Source organism: Zerene cesonia, chromosome 5 (genome assembly GCF_012273895.1).
Source record: "Zerene cesonia ecotype Mississippi chromosome 5, Zerene_cesonia_1.1, whole genome shotgun sequence".
Lineage (NCBI taxonomy): Eukaryota > Metazoa > Arthropoda > Insecta > Lepidoptera > Pieridae > Zerene > Zerene cesonia.
This window is the reverse complement of record NC_052106.1, coordinates 8,859,393-8,870,838: the sequence shown is the minus strand read 5'-3', so window position 1 is coordinate 8,870,838 and position 11,446 is coordinate 8,859,393. Positions and strand designations below refer to the sequence as shown.

At 40.7% G+C, this 11,446-nt stretch overlaps 2 protein-coding genes across 2 annotated transcripts in view; both read left to right on the top strand.

Annotated features, from left to right (window-relative positions):
* LOC119840240 (membrane-bound alkaline phosphatase-like) overlaps positions 1-4,962 on the top strand; it is a gene marked incomplete at its 5' end in the record, with an annotated part of 13,119 nt that extends 8,157 nt beyond the window's left edge. The window contains 5 exons of the mRNA XM_038366754.1: positions 1,789-2,060; positions 2,230-2,422; positions 3,316-3,492; positions 3,762-4,409; positions 4,489-4,962. Coding sequence (XP_038222682.1) covers positions 1,789-2,060; positions 2,230-2,422; positions 3,316-3,492; positions 3,762-4,409; positions 4,489-4,745 — 1,547 coding nt within the window. The remainder of the gene's footprint in view (positions 1-1,788; positions 2,061-2,229; positions 2,423-3,315; positions 3,493-3,761; positions 4,410-4,488) is intronic.
* Positions 4,963-6,346: 1,384 nt separating this feature from the next.
* Positions 6,347-8,531, top strand: LOC119840239 (membrane-bound alkaline phosphatase-like). Its single transcript, XM_038366752.1, has 6 exons — positions 6,347-6,353; positions 6,488-6,786; positions 6,922-7,114; positions 7,202-7,374; positions 7,444-8,095; positions 8,332-8,531. Exons 1-6 carry the CDS (start codon positions 6,347-6,349, stop codon positions 8,529-8,531), a joined length of 1,524 nt encoding a protein of 507 aa, XP_038222680.1.
* The last annotated feature ends 2,915 nt before the right edge of the window (positions 8,532-11,446 follow it).

Here is an 11,446-nt window from a genome sequence, read left to right as displayed (position 1 = left end):
CCTATACATGCACGGGAAAGATTCGATGTGGAACAGCACATACAGCAAAAATTAACAGCAAATACATTAAAAGACGTCATGAACAGTAAATAAGAGAAAAATTTCTAGAATATTGCATGAGCATAACAAGAAAAGTCAATCACAGGAACAAATGAAAATGATACGAAAAACAATATAAAGGCAAAATCATAATAAATACATCATAAAAATTAAAGAAAAGAAACAAAATAAGAAGAAGCAGATACAGATCTAACCCAAAAGCAAAGCACAATCCAAAGGAATGAACTACGGGTTATATAACATTGATTAATTATCGACAAAGACGTTCATCTTCTAAATTTAATTATTAGCTCTGTAGGTCATCAGATCTAAACAACCCTTTCTTATAATGTCTATACTGCCTTCAAGCTTCTTATTAGATTTTTTTTTTATGTCATAGCGGGCAACTGAGCTTGTGGTTCGCCTGATGGTAAGCGATCACCACCGCCCATGAACATTCGCAAAAGTCGCCTCTGCGAATGCGCTGCCCGCTTTTTTGGGGTAAGGGAAAAGGAATGGATAAACGACTGGAAAGAAGGAATGGACTGGGGCGGGTGAGGAAAAGGAAACGGATTATTCCTGCATATAGAAAATAATAGGTGTAGATAGGTACCTATTATATGTGGCATAATGGAAGGGGGAATAGGGTGGTTAAGGGCGTGTTTAGCCCATGAAGCATATGTTGAAATGAAAGAAAAATGTCTTTCGATACAAATTGGACCTCTGTTCCTAGAGAAAAGATGTTCAGTTTCCCAGGAAACAGCCCACGTAAACACGTTACGTGTCTCTTGTATTATGTCAAGATAGTAACTTGTAAAATGCTCGGTCATAATTAAAGACACATGATTGGACATGTCTTGAAGTACGAAAATTAAAAAAATTAATATACTAAATTGCTTGAAGATACCATGATGAAAGAAAGAACATTAACAATCCGCTATATATAATAAATTGATTAATTTAAAATAGATGGCCAAGTTGATCTATTTGTTTAAAACGTAAAATATAATTACTCAACGTAAAATATTTTTAATATGGGCATGATAATATATTATGTAATAACTAAGACAGAAGGTCCTTTAAGTAGAGACTAAATAGATTAGCCGACTTGTTATTACATGGATCTCACAACTTTTACGGTAGATAGAGTGAGCTGCGACACTTGGGGTTTTTATTATAATATATTGTTTTCGATGGCATTTTTATTATATCAATATTATTAGATAAATCGATAGATTAGTAACCATAAACTTCTCATAAAACTATTTTGAATCTCAAAAAATATATACTATGTACTGATTAATTACAGTGCTGCCAGCACTTGGAAAGTGAAAAATGATTATAGTCATTTGATAATTTTTAAAATGAATGCATTTTTTTCTGTGGCTTTAATTATAAATGGTGAATAATCAAACTGAATGAGTGTCCAACCGATCCTAATTTGAAACAGATTACGCTACTAGATGAAATCGGAAAATTGTTTTTATAAGCTAATCTCCTGATACTCAGGCTAACGCGTCGTGGTATCGATACATTTTTCACGTGCACACTATTATAGCATTATCTTATTATAACGTTTTCAATCATTAATATAGAGATAAAGCGATAGCGTAAGATGTAAAAGGAGCTCGCAGGCCGGGTCGAGCCCGCAAAAGGCGAGCATGTTGAGAACGAGCGTAACGGTGGGCATCTTGACGGTAGTGGGTGTGCTGGTGGCAGCTGGCGACCACTACCACCCGGACACGGCGGGGCGCGGCGGCGCGACGCGCGCGGCAGCGACGAGGGCCGGCGAGCGCACCGCGCAGTTCTGGGTGGACGACGCGCAGCACGCGCTGCGCGCGCGGCTCGCGTCAGGCGCGGCGGGCACGGGCAAGGCGCGCAACGTGGTGCTGTTCCTGGGCGACGGCATGTCCGTGCCCACGCTGGCCGCCGCGCGCACGCTGCTCGGCCAACGCAATAATCAGACGGGTGAAGAAGCGCAGTTGTCTTTTGAAGCTTTTCCTACTGCAGGCTTAGCTAAGGTAAGCATGTTTTTTATCCTCTGCATCATATAAAACATCATGCCAAGTACCGATACGATATAACAATTTTAACCTTATTTTACCTCTCTAAATATGATTTATTCTGTTTGGAATAGTATAAACGTGCAATGAATATAAATGTATGGAGGAACGGTGGGTTGTTGCGTAGACGTACTGCGTGGACGCGCAAATCGCAGACTCAGCGTGCACGGCGACGGCGTACCTGTGCGGCGTGAAGGCAAACCGCGGTACTATCGGCGTGTCGGCCGCTGTTCCTCGCTGGGACTGCCCCGCCTCGCTGCAGCCCGGCACGCGCCTCGACTCCATCGCAGCTTGGGCGCTCGCCGACGGCCGCGACGCCGGTACACTTCATTTATTTCCATTTTAAAGTTTTAAGTTAATTATTTGATTGTCACACTGTTCGTCAGACGTAACGGTCTCAAAAATTATTTTTTTGATATATTTTGTACTTACGTTATGTGCAATGCCCTTACTAATTTCATCAAATATGTACGTATAACGATATTTCCTATTTGCTTTTCTAATTCCTGTATTTAACACTTGCAAATTAATAAACTAGTACGAATCTCATGAAATTTATTTACGACAATCATAAAATCTGTCCATTCATCCGTCCATTTCATGTGTCTAGTTCATACGGACACGATACAAAGTTGCGAACTTTGTCAATACGAGGTCCATTATGTCAAGCTTTTGTCCAGTACTGTAATAATTACATAATTGTATTTTTTTGCTTAACTCGTAGTTATCACGAGTAAAATTATTATATTTTAAATTGGTCAAGTGATTGTCACTTTATATTCTCTTCTAGTTGTCTGGAAGAAATCGCTATATAGCGATAAGACCGCCATTTGTTTGTAATGTATCTATATTAAGGTTTTTATGATGTTTCAAGAGTAATAAAGAGTTAATAAATAAATTCTATTTCAATAATACCTATCCCTAAATATTACACAAAGTAACGCTTAGGACATGGTTTTGATGAAAAATAAAAAAAGAGACCCGAAATTATGGCCCTTATGAAAATAATCGGTCTGTAAATAGCTAATACTTGTCGTCGCCTTTGACAGCAGTTTGATGTTTGTCGAATACAAAGTTTTTGTATTATGCATTATTATTTTTTCAAGTGCAAACATAAAAAAACGGTTAGGGCAAAGAAGCGTTATGATGTTTCTTGAGTCGAAAGTGTTAATATGAGCGGTTATAATACATATTGGTACTTTCGTTGAATCAGGTATAGTGACGACGACACGGGTGACGCACGCGTCGCCAGCGGGCGTGTTCGCGCGGGTCGCCAACCGGCACTGGGAGAACGACGCCGAGGTGCTGTCCGGCGGCGCCGACCTGGCCGCCTGCCGCGACATCGCGCACCAACTCGTGCACACCCACCCAGGGGACAAGTTCAAAGTGAGTCGCTCACTAACTTTTCCTGTTTACTTATTTAGCCATTCAATTAATATCCTGCTTCTTTATTAAACATAATTATATGCAAACGTTCTAAAACTTTAACCACGTGAATGTTTAGGCAGGTAAGTTACGAGAAATGTTAACGACTCAAATGCAAAACACTTAAATGAATAAAGCAAATGATATATCTTATAATGATACACTTCCTTCTTACTTTAATTGTGAGATAAGCTGATTGCTTTGTTCAATAGCAACATATTATGTTTTAGGTAGTTCTCGGTGGGGGGCGAAGAGAATTTTTACCGACCACTACGATCGATGAAGAAGGTTCACCAGGCCGCAGGACCGACGGGCGTAATTTAATTGAAGAATGGCAAGACGACAAGCGCAGCCGCGGCGTGAGCTTCCAGTACGCGTGGAACCGGGAGCAGCTGCTCAGCGCGAACGCTTCGTTGCCGGAATACATGCTGGGGCTATTCGAGAACAACCACTTGCAGTACAACCTTCGCGCGAATCACGAAACGGAACCCACTTTGGCCGAATTGACCGAGGTAGCCATTCGCATGCTTAAACGTAATGAAAAGGGCTTTTTCCTTTTCGTAGAGGGTGGACGTATAGATCACGCTCATCATGATAATTACGTGGAGCTCGCCTTGGATGAAACCATCGAGCTGAGTGCGGCCGTGGCAAAAGCTGCCGAGTTGCTGTCGGAGGAAGACTCGCTGCTGGTGGTGACGGCCGACCACGCGCACGTGATGGCGTTCAACGGCTACACGCAGCGCGGCGGCGACGTGCTGGGCCCCTCGGACGACCGGGACTCCAACCGCGTGCCCTACATGACGCTCTCCTACACCAATGGACCGGGCCACCGCCCCGAAGTGAATGGACAGCGAGTCGACGTCACTCTCGAAGAAAATTACCGTAAGTTCAGCTGTCTATCACGGTGTATAACAAATATCGACATCACTATAGAATTGTACATAAAAGGTGATCATCGCAGGTGACATCCGCTGGCGGTCGCACGTGGACGTGCCGCTGAGCTCGGAGACGCACGGCGGGGACGACGTGGCGGTGTTCGCGCGCGGGCCGCACCACGCGCTGCTGTCGGGCCTGTACGAGCAGAGCCACCTGCCGCACCGCATGGCGTACGCCGCCTGCATCGGGCCCGGCCTGCACGCCTGCACCAGCGCAGCGCCTCTACTTGCGCCTATGCTCTCTCTGTTGTCGCTTCTCGTTTTAGCTATATGTATATTTTAGATAGATAATGTCTGTATGTATGTTCATATTTATTTTGGTATGTATGAATTGGATGGATGAACTTTAACTAATTTATTATCATAACATTAAAAGCAATCATGTGGAGAATCTTTTTTACGCCGTGAGGAATTTGTTAAATAGATTAGAATTATTTAAATATAGATAGATTAATAGTTAAGATGTTTTGATATGAAGCAATAAATAAGTATTTTATGTATTATCTTTCTTTATCGTTTAAATCCCTTCGACAACGAACACAATCGATTAAGATAAAGCCATCACTTATTTATGCGATAAGCAAAATGTCTGAAACATGCACTTGACATAATTAATATTTTGACTTGTATGTAAAGACACAATGATTAATGATAAATGATTGATTTGGTGCAGTGGCAATGTTCAAATCACATTCACGATTCCGAGGCGGAGCCTGTGACGAACGGTTTAAGATTGTGGATACATTAAAACATAGTAATTAATATTTAATTCATTACAATAATTGTGTGGGCTGCTGCTAGGCCCGTACAGACATTTGTACGATACGCTATAATAGGGAAGTTTTTGTTTGATAGTTTGATGAGAATCAAAAGGTACGGCTTTATGCACCGTTTGTTGATATTGATAATAACGTTGAAACAAATTCATAACGAGGTAAATAGAGATAACTGGTAATGTAATAGCGCAATGCGCATACACCCCAGGCGCCTCACACGCATGCACACTGTCCTCAGCAGTTTAGTTTTTTTGTGTAAGAACTATAGAGTAATACAATGATATGTTTCAATATAACCTTTTAACAATGCATTTCATTAAATATTGAATGCGATGTAATGTAAGCACCTTATATTAATGTAGCGAACATCATTAAAATCTTTTCTATGGATAGTTATTCAAGACTTGTTTTTATTTTAAGCACGGATAACATCCTATTCTATTCTACTATTCTACTAATACGATGTGTGTGTGTTTTTGCTCTTTCACGCAAAAACTATTGAACCAATTTCAATGAAATTTGGTACGTAGACAGCTGGATAACTGGAATAACATATAGGCAACTTTTTATCCCGATATTACTCCGGGATACGGACTTACGCGGGTGAAACCGCGGGGTGCAGCTAGTAATACTAAAGATTTAAGTTTTATCAAGTTTATTCCTCACGTTATTTGCTAGCTTAGGATAAATTAAGTACAAACTAGATATACGTCCTTTTGTAAGCGTGCAAAAGGTTTTATTCTAAAACTACATTTAATTTACAATTTCCCGAATGAAACGAGAAATTGACAAACCCAATAAAAAATACGTTTATTTTTTCTTCGAATTGAGAATCTTTTCGCGTTCTTAAGAACGTCGGTTAAATTTATGTATACAGTTAACTAATACATATAACAACTTACTTTTTTAGGGAGTTTAGACTAAATGTGTCGCTAGCAGTAAAATATATTAGGACGTTTCTCTTACGTTGTAATCTGATGTTTTATCAGCTCTGATAATACATACACGCAAATCATAGCGAGATCTCCAAGAGCTTCTCTCTTTATATCAGTTTAAAATATCGAGTAGTGAATTAGACAAACTGTAGCATTCAACGATCAAGTGCACAATGTGGAGTAAATATAACATTTATATAGTGTTACTAGCAGTTTCATTTCAAAATTCCGTTGGTAGGTAAACAAAATATATTCGATAAATTGTATTTTTGTCATATGGGCCCAAGTAAAAAAAATTTCAAATATTATTTTAGGTGACGAATATCATAAAGTACATCGAAACACATTACGTCATGATTTACAAAGCAATGCTCGAGAGTGGACTAGTGATTATTGGAAGCAAAAGGCGAATATCGCCATAAAGGATCGTTTGCAGAGCGGCTGCAGCGGGCACGGAGCGAAGCGAGCGCGCAACGTCGTGCTGTTCCTGGGCGACGGCATGTCCGTGCCCACGCTGGCCGCCGCGCGCACGCTGCTCGGCCAGCGTGACCACCGCACTGGTGAAGAAGCTCAGCTTTCCTTTGAAAATTTCCCAACCGTCGGCCTTGCAAAGGTTCGAAATTTTTTCTTATTTTTCCTTATATGATATTGTTTTTATCAGCACAATAAAGTTATGTGTATTGCAGAGGACAGGATTCTATTACTATAAGGAAACAGATAAGTTTCATCGCCCACTTTTTGGTTTTAGACGTACTGTGTCGACGCTCAGATAGCTGATTCAGCCTGCACAGCAACCGCTTACTTATGTGGAGTTAAGACGAATCTGGGAACTATCGGTGTGAATGCAGCCGTGCCTCGCGGAGACTGCCCGGCGTCAGCAGACAGCGCTACCCACGTCGAGTCGATCGGCGCTTGGGCGCTCGCCGACGGCCGAGACGCAGGTGGGTCGACAATCTTGTGTCTCACGTAATGTTAAGAGCGAGAGTAAAAGTAGGAGTACATATTGCTGCTTCAATGAAACTTTTCAGGGATCGTAACAACGACCCGTGTGACGCACGCGTCGCCAGCGGGAGCCTATGCGCACGTCGCTAATCGTGACTGGGAGAGCGACGTTGACGTGTTAAACGATTCACATGATCCCCAAACATGCCCTGATATCGCTTATCAACTGGTCCATTCATATCCTGGCAACGAGTTTAAGGTACGATTATTTAATTTTGAGCAAAATTCTTGAAAACGTACAATGGTTAAAAGCTTATAATGCTTTTAGGTAATTCTCGGTGGAGGTAGAAGAGAATTTATACCGAATGATACAATCGATGAAGAGGGGTCGGCGGGCAAAAGGGTGGATGGACGAAATTTAATTGAAGAATGGCAAATGGACAAAATTTCAAAAAATGTATCGTACCAGTATCTTTGGAATAGAGAACAGTTACTAAATGTAAATGAAAATTTACCAGAGTATCTGTTGGGCTTGTTTGAAGGAAGCCATATGCAATACCATTTGGAAGCAGATGCAAGAACCGAACCTACGCTTGCCGAGCTAACGGAGACCGCAATACGGTCTCTCAGCAGAAACGATAAGGGTTTCTTCCTTTTCGTCGAAGGAGGAAGAATAGATCACGCCCATCACGACAATAAAGTGGCGAAAGCATTGGATGAAACTATCGAGTTAAGTAAAGCCGTGTCGCGCGCTACCGAGTTGCTGTCTGAGGAGGATTCCTTGATAGTGGTGACTTCCGACCACGCGCACGTTATGTCGTTCAGCGGCTACACGCACCGCGGGGGAGACATTCTGGGGCCCTCGGACGAAGTCGGGGACGATGGCATCCCGTACATGACGCTGTCGTATGCCAACGGGCCCGGTTATCGTCCGCACACTCCCGAAGGAAGATTCGATGTTATGAAGGATGAAAATTATGGTACCTATCTTAAAATTTATTTCATAATGATAAATCTTTACATTTCGTTTTTATATTGTTCGTTCCAAATTGGGGTTGATAGTACAGAGACATTTTAAAACAAGATTAAAATTTAATTATACTTATTTTTCTTATTTAGATAAAAGCATTGTTCATATGGATATCATAAAAGTTTAAGGAATGAAGTGTAGTGTGTAGTATGGAGAGTGATGTCGAGTGCAGTGTGCGTGCCGCAGGTGACGTGAACTGGGTGTCGCCGGCGGGGGTGCCGCTGCAGCAGGAGACGCACGGCGGCGACGACGTGGCGGTGTTCGCGCGCGGGCCGCAGCACGCGCTCTTCGCGGGCCTGTACGAGCAGAGCCACATCCCGCGCTTCCTGGCCTACGCCGCCTGCATCGGGCCTGGCCCGCACGCCTGTCAGCACGACACCGCTTAAGCTGTCGCTGCTCAAACTCAAACCGTCTAGGACATATCTAATAAACTCAGTAAACTCTTAAATTTTAATTCAAACATTATTATTTATTGCTTTACTTAGATAACAAGTGTGTTTGAATTAAAGGCAATGATGTAGTAATATCGTACTGATTAAGTTCCAGTCTGGGTTGGACCACATATTATACGAAATAATTATTGTTTTATTTTCGTAACTCAAACAAATGAAACGTAACCCTCTTTCTATATTTACTTCCTAAAAAATAAAAAATGTAGTTGTCACTTGTATGCGACAACCAGTATTTTTGAGGATTTTTAAAATTTAAAGGGAATAGTTTCGATGAAGACATGTTTGTTAGAATAAAATGCGACAAAATTGTTTGAATATATTTTAAGGTCAACCTCCTTCGGCTGTCGTTACTGATAAAGCTCGGTGCGGCCGCTGAGGACGTGTATCCAATGGACAATCAATCAAGATGAGGATCGTTAGGAGTGTCTGCCGAAGGAGCCGCTTATTGACAGGCTTTGTGTCGTGACGCGGATTAATGTTCTGCGTGACGTCACAACTCGATGCTGTAGCAACGAGCGCGTATTGACGACATGTCTGCCGCACGACCCTCTGGTGCAGGCGCATGTCGGTCGGATTGTCTAACAATAGAATATGGAGATATGAGTAAAATCGTTATCTTTATAAATCTGTAACTTTACCTGTTGCTATTAATATTCTCAGTGTTTGTTGCATTTACCGTGCCCTTGTTTCTTCGTATATTTACAACCGACTTCAAATAAAGGAGGATCTTATTAAATGGCCTGTTTATTGTTTGTTTCCTTATAACTTTTTACTGGGTTAACCGATTTTTGACGATGATTCTTTTTTATTTGAAAACTGGTGCCTGCCATTTAGTCCTAGTCTAGGTCTAGACTTAGAATCTTAAGGGAAATTAGGAAGCGGATCTTCGGAATATTAGGAAGCGGATCAGTTTTATGTTAAAAAAATTGTTAGCTGTTAACTAACGTTCAGAGATTGTAAAAACATTCGAATAGTTACTTCATGTATGTAAGAATTTTGGTTAAATTTTTGGTAAGATTTTGGTTATGAATAATAAACGAGTAGGTAATGTTGCGAAAACTGCTAAGTTATAAACTTAAAATATCTACCCTGAAAATCTGAAAAGCAAGTGCTCATATAAATACTGCCGGCTCCCGAAATTTGTCTTGAAATTGAACTACTAGCTATACATGATTTTTAGATTTAAAACAGTAGTTCTACTTTCATGGTCCTTCAATTAAACAATACAAGAACTAATAAAGCTTTAAAAAAGTTTAAATAGATATAAGTATTAAAAAGTGATTACTTTCAGAATAAGTGGTGATTGCGTTCCTACCATTAATCATTATTAATCTTTGAAAAGAGTTTCAAGAGCAAGTGCCCGCTATATGTGTGTTATCATTTATCAACAAATGTGAGTGACGCAAGCTGAGGCCGCGCTAGGCGCTCGCCGCTATGCCGCGCAGTCTCACTAGTCCGCTCTGCAACTTATTATTGTTTGCGACAAGTATGCGTATACTATACACGTTAGTGTTGTACGTAATATTTATTGTTTACACTTAGTGTACGCACATGTACGCTGTAAATATCCATATTCAGAAACTAAAATATTTGAATTAAAATTTAAGGCATTTCGTAAGCATTAAATCCCGACTTATTACCCCGAAATTTCTGGTCACATTAGACAAAAAAGCGCAAAGCAAATTTAATGTATATTGAATATACTATATAGTATTTGGAACCGTGACTTGAACTTCTAAGTTTTGATATTTGTAGCAAAAATTTGTTGTCACCTGGAGAAGCATAATTTTAAACGTGTCTTTGATTTGTGAGGCACTATATTTAGCTATACAAACAGCGACACATACAACGCAACAGTGGTCAGTACAACAACAGCTTAATTGATTATGCTGGGAAGCTAAATTACTTGACAACGAGAGAGACGTATCAATGATACAACGGTTCACTTCTTTTGGGACACAGTTAGTTAAAAGCATATTCATATATATATTTTTCATGGAATGCCAAGAAACAGCTGGCGAAGTGATTACTTAAATAATGAAGTGAATGTCCCTCGACATTACAAGAACGCATGATGTGTCAATTATTTGCAATTCGAGCGACACGCGCGTAATCAATCTCACACAAATGCGCTGCCCTCCGCGGGACGCGGCCGACCCACGATTATCGGTCTTAGCTCACTGAGATACGGGTGACAATATCGTGTGCGTGAACAATGCTCTCAGGGTGATATGAATAAGCCGCCAAATCCGGGGCGATGCATTCAAATGTGCGAAATGCAAGCAATCGATATCTTGCACTTTCATTTAGTTAAGATGTTTTATGGACGGCGGACAGCTCATAAAAAATGATTGATTGAAAACATTGTTTCGATGTCACACACTTGTGATCTTCTAAGCAAGTAAACCTTAAAACATCACATAATTGATATTCATATACCAAACAAATATAATACTAAAAAATTCAATATAAGGATTATTAAGAACCCTAGTAAAACTATGTGATAATTAAATTGTTAGCAGTGGGCCGTGTCAAATAATGTAAGATGTAGAATATTACAAAATACATATATATCGATCTAATTAGGAGGGCAATGTGTGTCATGACCGTGCCCGATGATTGGAAACTAAGTAAGTCATATATATTCTGCAATTATCTATCATCTAAGTGGTAGTCGAACACGCTTCGGCACGTAAACGGCACGGAGCCGGAGGCCCATATCCTTTTCCTTCCCTTCCCAATCCTTTCCTTTATTCCTCTCGCCAATCCTTTCTTAACCCCTTCCCAAAAAGTCGACAATCCATTTGGAGAGGCGTAAGCTCTGCAATTACCTTATGCCTCTACAATTG